The sequence below is a fragment of the Orycteropus afer genome, unplaced genomic scaffold (genome assembly GCF_000298275.1).
Source record: "Orycteropus afer afer isolate SDZICR_OR568_19922 unplaced genomic scaffold, OryAfe1.0 scaffold00014, whole genome shotgun sequence".
Lineage (NCBI taxonomy): Eukaryota > Metazoa > Chordata > Mammalia > Tubulidentata > Orycteropodidae > Orycteropus > Orycteropus afer.
In genome coordinates, this window is record NW_006921601.1 from 2,095,670 (window position 1) to 2,110,566 (window position 14,897).

Here is a 14,897-nt window from a genome sequence, read left to right on the forward strand (position 1 = left end):
TGGTAGATGCTGGGGATATAGAAGTGAATAAGAGACTCAGTCCCTTCCCTCAGGGTCTTATAGTTTAGTTAGGGAGATAGATATTAAATAAGTTGATACAAGTAAAATATAGTTGTAAATTGTGATAAATGCTAAAAAGAAAGAACCCTGCTTCTCTGGGGTCTGGGTGTATGTGTGTGTGTGTGTGCAGTTAGGGGAAAGCACATTAAAGTTAACAAAATGTTAGGAGGTGAAATAAGAGGAGAGTTTCAAAAAGGAGGGAACAGTCAGTGTTAAATGCTACTGAGACAAGTAAGAAAAATCTGAAAAATGTTCATTGGATTTAGCAATGAGGAATAGGCTGATGGAGTTTTGTGAGAAGGAAGCCAGATTGTAGTGAATTCAGGTATTAATGGGAGGTGAAGAAGTAGAAATCCTGGTTTACTGTTCTTTCATGAAGCTTGGCTGTGAGAGAGAGAAGGAGATAATAGAGCAGTGGCTTGAAAGAACGAGAGTAGATCTTTTTTTTTTTTTTAACATGGAGAAATGTTTATGGCCCTTTAAACAGTGCTTGGGGATAGTAGGTGCTCAATAAATATTTGTAGACAGTGAATAAATAGGCCGATGGTAAGCAGAAGAAGAGATTAAAAATACATCATAAAGAGGGAATAAAGGATCCAGAGCACAGATGGAGGAGTTAGTCTTGTAGAGAAGAAACACACTCCTTCCCCTCAAACTGGGGAAAGACATTAGGATCAGAGCATGTGCAAGTAAGGGTGTCAAAAGGAGGCTGAAGTTGAGTGAATTGGTTCTTGGCCAAGAGCCTCATTCTTCTCTGGGCAGGGATGAGATGGAACTGGGGGCTTGGCAGAGTGGAATGGGAGAGGTAGAGGCTTGGAATAGCTGCCAAGGGGCCTGAAAGAGATAAAACTACCTGAGGGTTTGTACTAAGATGTCAGATCTGAGTAAGCCCACAGATGAGATTAGATACCAGGAGTCTATTCAGGAGCCAGTCTCCCTGGCTCTTGATCTTCTGAATCTACACAGATTGTACACAATCTGGACTTTACTCATGGAGGAAACAAAATTTTGATATCAGTCACATCATTAGAATGCCCTGATCCATCATGATCATAAAGCCTACTGTCAACATGAACTCAAGAATAGGATTGCTTTGTTATCCCTGGGGTAACTTGCTCTGTGGTCTAAGTTGGGGCCAATGAACAACACTAGTATACTTTGCCTATACTACATTTAATCATTCAGAGGGTTTTCTGTGCTCTGAGGTCACCCCAACCAACATTATTAGTCTGGATAATGCACTTTTGTTTCTTGCATAATTCATTTTCTTATTGCACTAATATATTTAAGTTCCACTGGGTCTTCCCATCTTATATGTTCATTCCTACCTTCAGCAACATGCATATAGAAGAGAATACAGATGGTGTGGATTAGTGTGGAGTTGGGATTTTGTTGACCAATGTGGTTGTTGTTGTTGTTGTTGTGTTTGCCATGGAGTCGGCCCCGACTCATAGCGACCCCTCCTTGGGTTTCCAAGGCAGTATCACTACAGAAGTAGGATTGCCCAACCTTCCTTCCGAGGAGTGGCTGGTGGGTTTGAACCGCCAGCCTTCTGGTGAGCAGTCAAGTGCCTTAGGCACTATGCTACCAGAGCTCCTCGACCGATGTGGTAGGAGGGTAAAAAGATGAGAGTATGATGCAGGTTTGAGGGGTTAAGTGATACACCATAGAATTCTAACTGGAAAGGAGAGGGTGTGACTAGAGGTTGAGTGATCATGAAGGAAGAGTCACAGGTATGGAGATCATGCAAGGTGGGAGAGCAGGTACAGTGGGAGCAGAGATTTGAGATCTGGGAGGTTAGAAGGTTGACAGAGAGTAGAAATCCAAAACTGTGCTTACAGGGTGGGTGGGTTGGGAAAATAAAGTCTTCCCACTATTTGTATCTGCATACAAGTATTAGGTAACACTAACTTCATAGTGGGAGCTCTGGTGGCGTAGTACCTAAGACATTTGACTGCTAACCAGAAGGCTGGCAGTTCAAACCCACCAGCCACTCTTCAGAAGGAAGATGGGGCAGTCTACTTCCATAGAGATACTCCCTTGGAAACCCAAGGAGAGGTCACTATGAGTCAAAATCGACTTGATGGCCGTAAGTTTGGTTTTTTTGGTTTTTAACTTCATGTTGTTGTTGTTGTTGTTGTTTGCCGTCCAGTCGGCCCGGACTCATAGCGACCCCTCCTTGGGTTTCCGAGGCAGTATCACTATGGAAGTAGGATTGCCCAACCTTCCTTCCGAGGAGTTTAACTTCATAGTACTGGTAATTAAAATTAATCCAGAATGATTGTTCATTTATCAGAGAAGGAGGGGTCACTAATGCACATGTCTGTATGAATATAGGTGCCTATCTCTGTGATTTTTTTTTCACACACTCAATATATTTGCTCAATACATGAACACTATGGGTATAGACAGTAGACAGGTTCTGAAATGCCATGTCAGGTCCCCTCAAGCACCTGAACTAGTTCCTCCTTTAGTGGCCAACATTGACAAGGCCCATCTCCTGAATACCTGACCTTTTTGTTCTACTTCCTCTTTCCTTCTGATTTTTATTTTTATTTTTATTATACAGGTCTCAGATTGACCCGGGAGTTCCTAAAGAGAAGACCTTTCAAAAGAAGCATACTGACTTTTTGCCTAAAACTTCCCTCCTGGGTAGACGTGTGATGAACATTCTACAGACTGAGAAATACTTGAAAAAGATCCACTTCCTCTATCTCAATGTGGCTCCCAGCCGGTACTTCAGGTAACAGCTTATGTCCAGACCCCTCCTTCTGATGTCTTCCCACTCTATCTTCTTCCTCCTCTTCGTCTCGCCCCTGCTCCTCTCCCCTCTCCTTCCTCCCTATACTTCTTTTCTCCTGTTTCTCATTTCCTTCCTCCTCCTCCTCCTCTGCACCATCTTTGCTCCCCTTTTTCTCTCAGCTTTTTGTTTTAGTTATCCTTCTCTCAACTTTTGCTTTGTCATCTTTATCCTATTCTAGAATGTACAAATATTTGGTCATAGCCTCAAAAGGGAACTTAATGATGACCTTCTCCAGCTCCAGTGCAAGAAGCAAGTCTTTGTTTAAATCTTTACAGTATAATTCTTGAGACTAAGCCAAAATCTGTTTGTTTGTTTTTAAACTTCAACTTCCTGGTCCTATTTTTATCTTCTCAGACTATAAAACCACGTGTCCTCCTCCTTCACATAACTCTAGAGGCATTCATTCACTTTTCCTCCATTGGATCCAAATCTTACCTATTTTATAAGCCCCATTCAATCCCATCTCTTCCCAGCAAGAATAGCTACCATTAATCAAGCATATACCAAATATTGTGCTAATAATATGCACTTGCCATGTGTTACCTCATTTAATCCACACCTATCCGGTAGGTACTACTATTATTCCCACATGTGAGATGAGTCTACCAGTGCATAGAAAGGTTAAGTAACTTGTCCAAATCCACATAGTAAGTGGCAGGACCAGGATTTTAACCTAACACATTACTGTTTAAAGCAAAAGTCCAAGCTCTTAAACAGTATCTGATATACTCTGCCACAGAGCCTTATTTCCTGCATGCACTAATCTCTTTCTCCTGAATTTAGCTAGCTCTGGTAGCATAGTGCCTAAGGCACTTGACTGCTAACCAGAAGGCTAGCGGTTCAAATCCACCAGCCACTCCTCGGAAGGAAAGTTAGGCAATCTACTTCCATAGTGATACTGCCTCAGCAACCCAAGGAAGGGTCACTATGAGTCGGGTCAACTCGACAGCAGACTTGACAGCACATAACAACAACAATTACTGGTAGCATAGTGCCTAACGCATTTGACTGCTAACCAGAAGGCTGGGGGTTCAAACCCATCAGCTACTCCTCGGAAGAAAGGTTGGGCAGTCTACTTCTGTAGTGATACTGCCTCGGAAACCCAAGGAGGGGTTGCTATGAGTCAGATCTGACTTGATGGCAGTGGGTTGGAATTAGTTATTTACTGACTAGTTCATTTAACAAACATTTGTTGAGAGCATTGTGCCAGTGATGAAGCAATTGTGTCTTGGCTTTCTACTCTTCTCTCTCTGCTGTGTGATGTTAGGGCTAGGACTCTGGAAACTACATTGCTCCTTCTATAGCTAGCCTCTTAGGTTTGATTAATAGAGGGACTAGAAGAAGACAGGGCAGCAGGATAAGAGGAGAAATGACTTGCTCCTTCCTGTTTTCCTCCCTGAAAGCGTTGCCTCAGCAATAGTCCTTCACCCTGGTAGTAGCAGGTCAGCCTCTTCACGACCCTGCGAGGTACTGATACCAGTTGGGTGGCACCCACCCTTCAGAGTGATGAGACCCAGCTCTGTAAGGCCCCTCCTACAAACTCTTTAGGTATTAGTAACAGCCAGGCAGCAGCCCCTCCATAGAAATATGAGTGCCATCTCTGTAAGGCCCTCCTCCAAACTCACAGATTCTGATAACCCAAACCTCTTCCCTTTGTTGCTCCAGGTCTAGGGCTAGTATCTGTTCCCTGAATTATTATTTCTGTGTTATCTTAGTATTCTGTTTTTGCTTTTTCATTTCTCTGATACCTTTTTAAAAATCTTTTCCCTCTATTAAATTTATTTTTGGTGAAATGCCTAGGATGTTTTCTGTTTTCCTAACTGGACCCTAATTGACACGGTACTTAGTCTTAGGAAACAAATCTTCAAATACGGGATTCTGATATTGTTGGTTGTGTTTTTAGCCTTGAACAGTGCTGTGCTCTTGCTAATGTAATACACAACATGTGGTGGCATCACAATGAATTAAAATATCACATGTGACTGAATCTGATGAAGGTTCCTACTGAGGTCCAGGGGCTGCTGCAGTTGACCGACGTGGTAGTAATGATAGTAATGGTAGTGATGTGGGGTAGAATGGCCACTAACCGCAATGGAGAGCTTTCTGTAGAAAGAAAATGACAGGCTTAGAGCTTTGCACTGTTAGCTCAGTCATAATCAGAGAAGCAGCACAGTCAAAGATAACTGGACACATAAAAAGAGAAGAAACCAAGAACAAGAGAACAAAAAAGGATTACAGGGCCAAGATCTGTCAAAGAAGGACACCCAGTGAAGTGAGTTTAGCATTTGGTGCTGATTTTCCCCAAACAAAACCCAAAACCAAACCCACTGCTACCAAGTCAATTCTGACTCATCGTGACCCTGTAGGACTATATAGTCTACCACCCTATAGTAGGACTGTCCCACAGGGTTTCCAAAGCTGTAAATCTTTATGGAAGCAGAGTACCTCATCTTTATCCCATGAAGTGGCTGATAGGTTCAAACAGTCACCCTTTTGGTTAGCAACTGAATGCTTCAACCACTGAGACACCAGAACGCCTTTCCCCAAACAAAACCAAAAACTAAACCAAACTCACTACCATTGAGGTGATTGTGACTTATCATGACCACACTGGATTTCCAATACGGTAATCTTTTTTTTTTTTTTTTAATTTCCTTTATAAATATATAAAAAGTATAGAATTAAGGACAGCATAGATATTTTAAAAATTAGGTAAACAAACAAACAAAATACCATAGACAGGTCTGTAAATCTTTAAGGAAGTAGATTGTCTTATCTTCCTCCCATAAGCAGCTGCTGAGTTTGAACTGCCCACTGTCACCAGAGGTCCTTTCCCCAAACAAAGGCACCTGTCAGTTCCATTAGAAGCAGCTGTGTGTCAAGTTTACTGTACAGGTAGTATTTTATTTATAACATATTGGAGTTACAATTATTCACACTTAGGATTATCTGGTTTTTGGTACATCTTATCATTAGTAAACAGGGGAGGAAGACTGGGCAATCCGCTTCCATAAACGTTTGTTACCTTGGAAACCCAAAGGGGGTCGCTGTGAGTCGGAATCGACTCAATGCCAGTGAGTTTGGTTTTTGATTTTAACATTGTAATATATACTACACACATTGTTGCAGCCATAATTTGTTGATGTTATCATTTTTAGAGGAGCTTTGCTGGTGCAGTGGTTAATGCATTTGGCTGCTAACCAAAAGGTATAATTCAAACCCCCAGCCACTCTGCAGGAGAAAGATGAGGCAGCCTCCTTCCATAAAGATCTACTCTGTCTTATAGGGCTGCTATAAGTCAGAATCAACTCATTGGTGAGTGGGTTTGGGTTTTTTCTTTCCCCCCAACTAGGAGTTTTTGCTTTTTTTTTAAATTATGATTTGGGTGAAAGTTTGCAGAGCAAATTCATCTTCCATTAAACAGTTCATACACATTTTGTTTTGTGACATTGATTGCAACCCTCACAATTTAATAGCTCTCTTCCCACTTCCTCCCTGTGTCCTTTCCTATGCATTCCTGTCCTCTGAGCTGTCTCCCTGTGCAAATGCTGCCCTTCTTATCTCCCATGGTTCATTGTTCTAAGGAGTGTACCTACCTGGTATAACTGTTCACCCCATAGGCCTGTCCCCTGGAAGCCATGGGACTGAGTTGAAATTCTAGGCCTGAAGAGTGACCAGGGACCATAGTCTCAGGGATTTCCTTGGTCTCTATCAAACCAGTAAGCCTGGTCTTTTTGTGAAGTGGGTTTGGTTTTTGTATTATATTCAGATGTTCAAAGATTGGATTTATAAAGATAGTGATGTTGTTTTTGTTATTTGCCATTGTGTTGGACCCGACTCATAGTGACCCCTCCTTGGGTTTCCGAGGCAATATCACTACAGAAGTAGATTGCCCAACCTTCCTTCCAAAGAGTGGCTGATAATAAAAAATGCAATAATAATGAAAACTAACTAACTAAATAAATACAGATATTTGACTTATATCAGAACCATCTTTCAACTGAGTCGTTGGAATACAACTCCATGGTAAGTCAAGGACTATTTGTACCTGCAGAGTCACAGAACTAAGGGAGCACAAGTTGCAGTTCTGGGCCCACATCAAGAAGGGAGGTATAATTCCAGGTCACCTTTACTCCTAAATTGTAACCATTCAAGGTCTGTTCTGGTTACCTGGTGCTGCTCTGACAGGAAATATACCACAAATGGGATGGCCTCAACAAACAGGAGTTTATTCTTACAATTTGGAGGCTTTAAGTCCAAGTTCAAAGTGCCAGGCTCTAGGGGCTGGGTGAAAGCCCCTCAACCTTGGGGTCCAGCTCTGCCTCCTGCTCCCGGCCCACTGGAGCTAAAGGCATTTCTTCACTCAGACAGCTGCTGGCTGCTGAGGCTGAGAAGCCCCAGGGTTGACAAGGAAAAAGGCACAGTCCCCATGTTACCAAACCACACGGCAGGCCATTAACTTAAGTCCATTGTAAGTCCCAAGGTCGACAAAGCATAGCAGGCTGCTGAGCAAAGACACGGCTACATGCAGGATCCAAGTGTGCCATAGGCTAGAGACCATTCCCAAGGCTTCTCCTTATATACAGGAAGCAGACCACATTCCCAAAGGCAGCTACTCAGCTGCTTGTGGTAGATCCTACCATGGAGCTGATTGCCAGTCTCATCATGGGAATAACTACCACCAGCTGCCCAGCCACTCAACCAGGCCCAGCCAAGTTGACACACAAACATAACTACCACAATGTCTCAACCCAATGCCTGGGGATTTAATTCCTGTGCTCCCTGATGTCTTCATTCAGATGCTCTTCATATTTTAGAGTAATTTTGTCCAATTTTTCTAGTTGTCCTCAAGTGGGAATTGGTCCAGATTTCTAGAGCACCATCACCAGAAGTAGGAGCTCTGGTAGCATAGTGCCTAAGGCACTTGACTGCTAACCAGAAGGCTGATGGTTCAAACCCACCAGCCACTCCTCGGAAGGAAGATGGGGCAATCTACTTCCGCAGTGATACTGCCTCAGAAACCCAAGGAGGGGTCGCTATGAGTCGGGTCTGACTCGAGGGCACATAACAACAACAACAACAATCACCAGAAGTGGAACCCTGTCATCTATTGTTTGATTTGTTTGTGTATTTCTTTACTTTGCCATGAGTTTGAATTGATCAATTTTTTCTAGTATTGTTCTAGATTTTGATTGATACTTAGGAAGGAATTAATTCCCTCACCTCCTTAGAGTCTTCGCTCAATCATCATCTTCCCACACTTACCACCCTATTTAAGATGGAAACATCCTCCTCCCTTGGCACTGCAATCTCCCTTTTCCTGCACTTCCCCTTTCCCAGCTATCATTGTTTAGCATCTTTCTCCTCCAGTGGAATGAGAGTTCTATTGGGGCAGAGATTTTTGTTTCTTTTGTTTAGTGATGTATTCTCAGGCTTTAGAACTGTCTGACATAGAATGGAAACTTAGTAATATATTTTTTGAATGAAAGAATGAATTACCAGAAGGAAGAACAGATTTGGAGAGGGTAGATGATGAAGTCAGTATAGAGCATGCTGTGTATTGTGTGCATGCAAGACATAGAGTTGGAGATGTTTTGGAAGCAGCTCAAAATTTAGGTCTAGGACTCGGGAAGAAGATCTTGGCTTGCCCCATTTACTCTCTAAAAAAAAAAAAAAAAAAAAACCTAAACTCAGTCATCAAACCAAAACCAAACCAAACTCATTGAGTCAGATTTGACATATATCGACCCCTCCTTGGGTTTCCAAAACAGTATCACTATGCAAGTAGATTCCCCAACCTTCCTTCCGAGGAGTGGCTGGTGGGCTTGAACCACCAGCCTTCTGGTTAGCAGTCAAATGCCTTAGGCACTACGCCACCAGAGCTCCCCACTGTCATTAAGTCATTGCTTAATACTCCAATTGACTCCAAGCCCTTTGAGGGCAAGAACTATGTCCTCACCTCTAATCATTGGATAGAGGGATGGTTTCACTAAGCTCCATGAAGTCAAGGCCTGGGTTTTTCTTATTCACTGTTGTACCCCAGTGCCCGACAGTGCTTGTCCTTAATAAATCTTTGTGGAATGAATGAATAGCCCCTAAACGAACAGTGGCCATTAAGAATGAGGAGGGTGCTCCCTAACTCCTAGCCCTGCCCAGAAAGAGCAACTTCCATTAGGAAGGTCCTAGGGAAAGGATTATACACTGAGGAGAGAGCCTGGGCTGCTATTCTGTATGACTCAGGGGTTAAGAGCGGGACTTTGAGTCAGGTAGATTTGGTTTGAAATCTTACATTCTTCCTTTAACTGCATTATAACTTTGTTTCAGTTTTCTCATTTGTAATTTGGGAATAATAGTACTTAAGAGGAGTATCTGAGTGGTATAAATGATTAATTTGCTTGCCTGCTAACTGAAAGGTTGGTGGTTCAAGCCCACCCAGAGACACCCTGGAAGAAAGACCTGGTGATTTACTTCCAAAAAATGAGCCGTTGAAAACTTTATGAAGTACAGTTCTACTTGGACACACGTGAGGTCTCCATGAGTCATTACTGACTTCATGGCAAGTGGTTTTGGTATCTGAGATCTAGTGACCCTCGTAGAAAGAAGCAAGTGTACTCTGATATCTGTCTCAATGCTTTTAATTTATTTGCTTAATAATAGTGTTCTAGAAATTTGAGAGGAGGTAGGGCCATTTTATCTCTTAGACTTTATAGGACATACAGCTTTTATAAGGTTTATAAGTATATTTAATGCTAAATATTATTGGCTTCAAATTATGAAAAGGAAATTGCAAACCCAAAAGTAATAAGTGTTTTATTAAAAAGTATTAAGTGTTCATTATGCTAACTAGTGTACTGCAACTAGATACAACAATTAATAGAGTGATCTATAAATTGTGTTTAATGTGAGATGTACATGCAAGCCCAAGACCTATTAGAATTTTAAAATGTCTCTGGAGGTACTTGTCTGGCTCATCAGTTTACAGTTTTACTCTTCATTTGTTTTTTTCTTGTCTTCCAGCCTCTTCCTTGATTTTTCCCAATTTACTCCAATAGCATCTGCATGTTCTTTCAGTACATAGGGATATACTTCTTTTTTCTTTTTATCATTTCTAAAATGACATTTTTTTTCACATTTCTGTTTCTCAGAAATTGTGATGCATGTTATAAATTGATGGAGTATCATATTGACAATATTTTTTTCTTAGTGTTTCATATAATAATGATGCACCTTATAATTGATAACATCTTAGATTTGATGGGATATAATATATGTGGATCTGAAGATATGAGCTGCTTAGAACAGGCTAGGTGCTCATTATTATTATTATTCTATTCCCTTTTATCTTTGGCTTAAATTTTTTCTTAATATTTATTCCATATTTCTAGTTTGGAAATCGTTTTGCTTCTTTTCCCTACCTCCTACTTTCTTTTGTCTTCCTACCTACCTCCTTTTTCATCTCCCCACCCTTCTCTTGTTCCTTCCTAGAGTCTGCACAGGTTCCCAGGGCTCCCACTGATCAGAGTTCTTTTTCATAGGCCTTACAACCTGAAGGTCGTGCCGCCAAACAAAGTGAACCCTGAGCACTACATCTTCTCTCCCTTTGGGATCCTGCATATACATCCTGTGGAGGGGAGTGACACAATGACACTGGGTACCTGGCACCGCCACTCTGTTCTCTGGCAACAGCTACAGTTCATTCCATTCTTTAAGAATTGCCTCGTACGCAAAGCATTGACCTGGTAAGTGATGATGGGTATGGAATTTGGGAGGATGCGAGGAGAGGAACAGCATGTCATCACTGACCTCTCCTTTGTAGTTGGAAGAAGAATGCGAAGTTGCAGGGGCTACATCAGTGTCGGATTCTTCTAGGGAATAATCTGCTCATGGCCGTACCCCACTTTGGAGTGGGGCTGCTCCACATTAGCAGGTGAGTGAATAAAACTACAACCTCAAAAGATTTTTTAAAATCATTATCACAAAAGGTATGACGTTCTTTGTAGAAAACTTGGGAAATAACAAAGAAAACAACCCTTTAATCACACCACCCCACTATGAGCATTTTGTTGAACATCATTCAGTCTTTTCTCTATCACATATACAAAATGCGATCATATCTTGCATATTGTTTAATAACCGGTCTTTCTCTCTGAATAATGTTTAGTGGACATTTCTCCACGCCATTACATATTCTGTATCAACTTGCTGCTGATCACACAATTATGAAGTATCAACTCTGGAGGTCTAATTCAGTTATTTGCCTCTAAATTGTCTGCTCTTACCAATGTATTGCTTGGGTTCCTCTTGGTGAAAAGATTAATTATTCCTATTTGCAGTACTTCTTTTCTTTCCCTATACCGCTCCTCAGCCAGTTCAGTTATCTTCTCTGATAGGCGTTGCAAACTTAAATGGCTACAGGACCCAAGCAGGAGGTATTGAAGAATGCACAGGGTTAAGTGCAAGACTTTAAGAAGGAGGGGACTGTAATCTGGACATTGCATCTACAAAGAATAGTAACTACTCAGTTCCAAATGAACTGAGTTGCTTCCTGCAAACAAGATAGGACCAGTGTGGTCAGCTACCTTATTTCTCAGGATTTCCTGGAAATGCACATTTTGTTGGGAAATTTCTTAATTTTAACTAGTTGACTCAATTTTTTATTAACATACTGTGCTAAGCAACTATTTGTGGTACATATGAAAAACTTTTTGGTCTGAATTTGGCCCATGGGCTACCAATTTACAACACCTCTGCCCTAGGCTATTTCTGCCTATAGTCTAGCCTAATCATCATGGCTTAATGAAAAGCCTAAGAATTTGGAGGCTGGACAGAACTGAATTAGATCCTGAATATTAGCAAGGGATTTTACTCTTTGAGCCTCAGTTTCCTGGTCTATAAACTTTTAGAGAGAAAGATTTCTACACAGCTATAGTGATAATTAAATGGGATTGGGAATATAAAATGGCATGGTCAGTGCCTCAGTAGACATTGAATAAATGGCACCTGTTATGATCATCCTCTGCTTATTGGGAGTTTTTCTTCTTTTTCAAGGATGTTTAGAGATGTGGAGTTCTCTGGGGAAAAGTGGATAGGGGAATGGCTTCCTCAGGGTGATGTTCAGCTTATAGAGAAGTTGCAAGCTCATTACCTTTGATCCTAAGACTCACCTGTCCATCTAGATTTTTAAGGCCTGCAGCTTCTTCTACTCCAAGGAAGAAGCCTTAGCAATCTCTCCTCCAAGTCACAACTTTGAGACCTATATGATCTCTCTCCTGGCCGAAGAGTCACTCAGTGTCATCATTTGCACATGCTCCAAGCCTTTTCAAAGAATTACCTAGCCAGCAATTTCCTGGGCTTTAACTCTTCCAAAGAAGTCACGAGGAAATCTATCACTGTGGGTCACTGGGAATGTTACAGTCTTTACAAGGTGTCCAAGGAAGGAGGGCTGGGTTGCTGTTCTGACTAGCTTAGCCCTTGATTCTAGGCTTCTGCAGGAGCTGCATTCTGTGTCCTGGCTTCCCCAGGAGCCAGATCAGACCTATGAGCTGCGGGAGCTACAGCGGGCTCTAGCCAAGGAGAACCACAAGGCTCTACCTCTGCTCCGCCGCTGCCTCCGCCTCTGCACAGCCATTCTTCAGTTGGTAAGAGGCTCCAATTCATTGTGAACCTTCTCTCCAAGCTGAGCTCCCTAGAGTTGCAGTCTCTTCCAAGCTTAAGCCCCTCCTGGGATTCTCTGTGTGGCCCATACTCTGCAGGTGACTCAGAGCCATTGTCCTGCCCAGCAGCAGCAGTCTCTGTTCTAGGGTACATAGGTCAATAACAAGTGGGCAGAGGCTTGGGCTCAATCTTTCCCTAAGGTTTGGTCCTAACCTAAGAGCAGGGAGGAGAAGAAACGTAATGACATCTGTTTTGTCAGTTGTCAGTGCCAGGAGCATGAAGGGATTTGAATGAGGAAACCTTGATTTTTTTCCTGCTTCTGGGTTTATCCTTGAACCAATCTTGAACTTTGATAGGTATAAAATGCAGAGTGGGGTTTCTAATGTATGTTGTTGTTGTTATGTGCCGTCAAGTCGTACCCAACTCATAGTGACCCCTCCTTGGGTTTCTGAGGCAGTATCACTACGGAAGTAGATTGCCCCATCTTCCTTTCGAGGAGTGGCTGGTGGGTTTGAACCGCCAGCCTTCTGGTTAGCAGTCAAGTGCCTTAGCCACTATGCTACCAGAGCTCCCATGTATAGTCACTAAAAGTCCTGCAGTTTGTGTCCTGTGTTTTGAATGTACCACAGTAGCTGGGACAAGCATATAATTCTGAGGTCCTTCCTAATTTATGCCTACTTTGCATCTATGGTGCGTGCTGCCTGTCTAGGACTACTCTGAGAGGCCTTGCTATATACTTGACTCTTGCCTTGGCCATAAGCATATCTATGGAAAATAGCACCTATGGCAAGCACTGAAATTCCACCCCTGACCAAACATCTGACACCCATCTTTTTTTTTTTTTTTTTAATTGTGATTTGGGTGAAAATTTACAGAACAAATTCACTTTCCATACAGCAGTTCACATACACTTTGTCTCATGACATTGACCATAATTTACCACTTCCTCCCGATAGTTACCTCTTCCATGTGTTCATCCCTCCACGCACTCTTGCCCCCTGAGCTGTCTCCCTATGCATAAACAGTCCTTCTTTCTCCCATGATTGTTCTCTCCAAAGAGTGTATGTACCTCGGGTAAATGTTCAACTCATATGCATGTCTTTGTTTGGCTGGAAGCCACAGGTGTGGGTTCAATTCCAGACCTGAAGGGCAGCTATGGGACATAATCTCAGTGGTTCCACCAGTGTCTATCGGACCAGCAAACCTGGTCCCCCCCCCCTTTTTTTTTCTCCAAATGATTTTGAGTTTTGTTCCACATTGTTCTCCCTCTCTATCCAGTATCTCCTACATAGGTCCCCTTCCAAGTGGATGACAGTGGTAGCTAGGCACCATCTAGTTCTGGTCTCATAGTTGTAGGCTGCAGATTGGCTGCAGATCTGATGGTGTACCAGTCACTAGGGCTAATTGTTTCCATGAATTTTTGGTTTTCTTCATTCTTCTTTGCTCTGGACAAGGAGAGATCCATCGTTGCATCTAGATGGCAGCTGGCAAGCTTTTAAGATCCCAGTTGCTACTTGCCAAAGTAGGAGGTGGAGCAATGTTTTGTGTAGTATGTTATGCCAATTGAGCTTGATGTTCCCTGTGACTATGGTCCTGAGCCCACAGGTTCAACTACTCGGTCCCGCTGGGTAGCTGGCTGTGACCAACCAGTGACTACAACCTTGCCCCTTGTCAGCTCTACTATACACCTGGAAATTCAGATCATACACATAAACTTATAGGACCATTGACACCCATCTTTTTCATAACTTTACCATTATATCAGCTCAAAAATATAAGTCAAGCTTGTTAATCTTTTACTTGACACGTTATGGCACTATTTGAAAATTACAACTGAATCTTCCTTGATGAAAATTGGTCTGTTACATGCTTAGAATCTTTTTTTTTTTTTTTTTTCCCAGTTTCTTCTCTTTCTACACTCAGCAGAGCAATGCTAGATCTTCCAGGCAGAGGCAATTCAAAAGCATAGGGTGTGGGAGTCTTAACACCAAAACCACTTCCCAGGGAACAGCACACTTTGGATAGGGCCATGCCTGTGGCCACCAGTGCACACACCTGGCCCACCCAGTAGTCAACCTCAACCCAGAAAGAACAGAATTTTGGAATCAGACTTGGTGGGCTGGAGCAAAACACAAAGAGAAGGGGTAACAGCCAGGCAGGCTGATCAGAAAGAATGCCAGGAGCCTCTAAAGAAGTGAGGAGTGGGAAGCAAAATGCCATATATTTAGCTATCCTCCTTAGGTGTTGTTTCAAATCTCTTTGGGTCATCGAATATAACCACACTAAAACTAATGCCCACACATACAATAGGGCTGTTGTTGTTGTTGTTAAGTGCCGTCGAGTCGTTTCCGACTCATAGCGACCACATGCACAGCAGAAC

The 14,897-nt window shown here is 42.3% G+C and overlaps 1 protein-coding gene across 1 annotated transcript in view; it reads left to right on the forward strand.

Moving 5' to 3' along the window:
• Window positions 1-14,897, forward strand: part of DNHD1 (dynein heavy chain domain 1) — a 98,448-nt gene that overhangs the window by 6,245 nt on the left and 77,306 nt on the right. Inside the window, 4 exon segments of the mRNA XM_007956446.1 lie at window positions 2,630-2,803; window positions 10,399-10,602; window positions 10,680-10,790; window positions 12,345-12,501. Of these exon segments, the coding sequence (XP_007954637.1) occupies window positions 2,630-2,803; window positions 10,399-10,602; window positions 10,680-10,790; window positions 12,345-12,501 (646 nt within the window).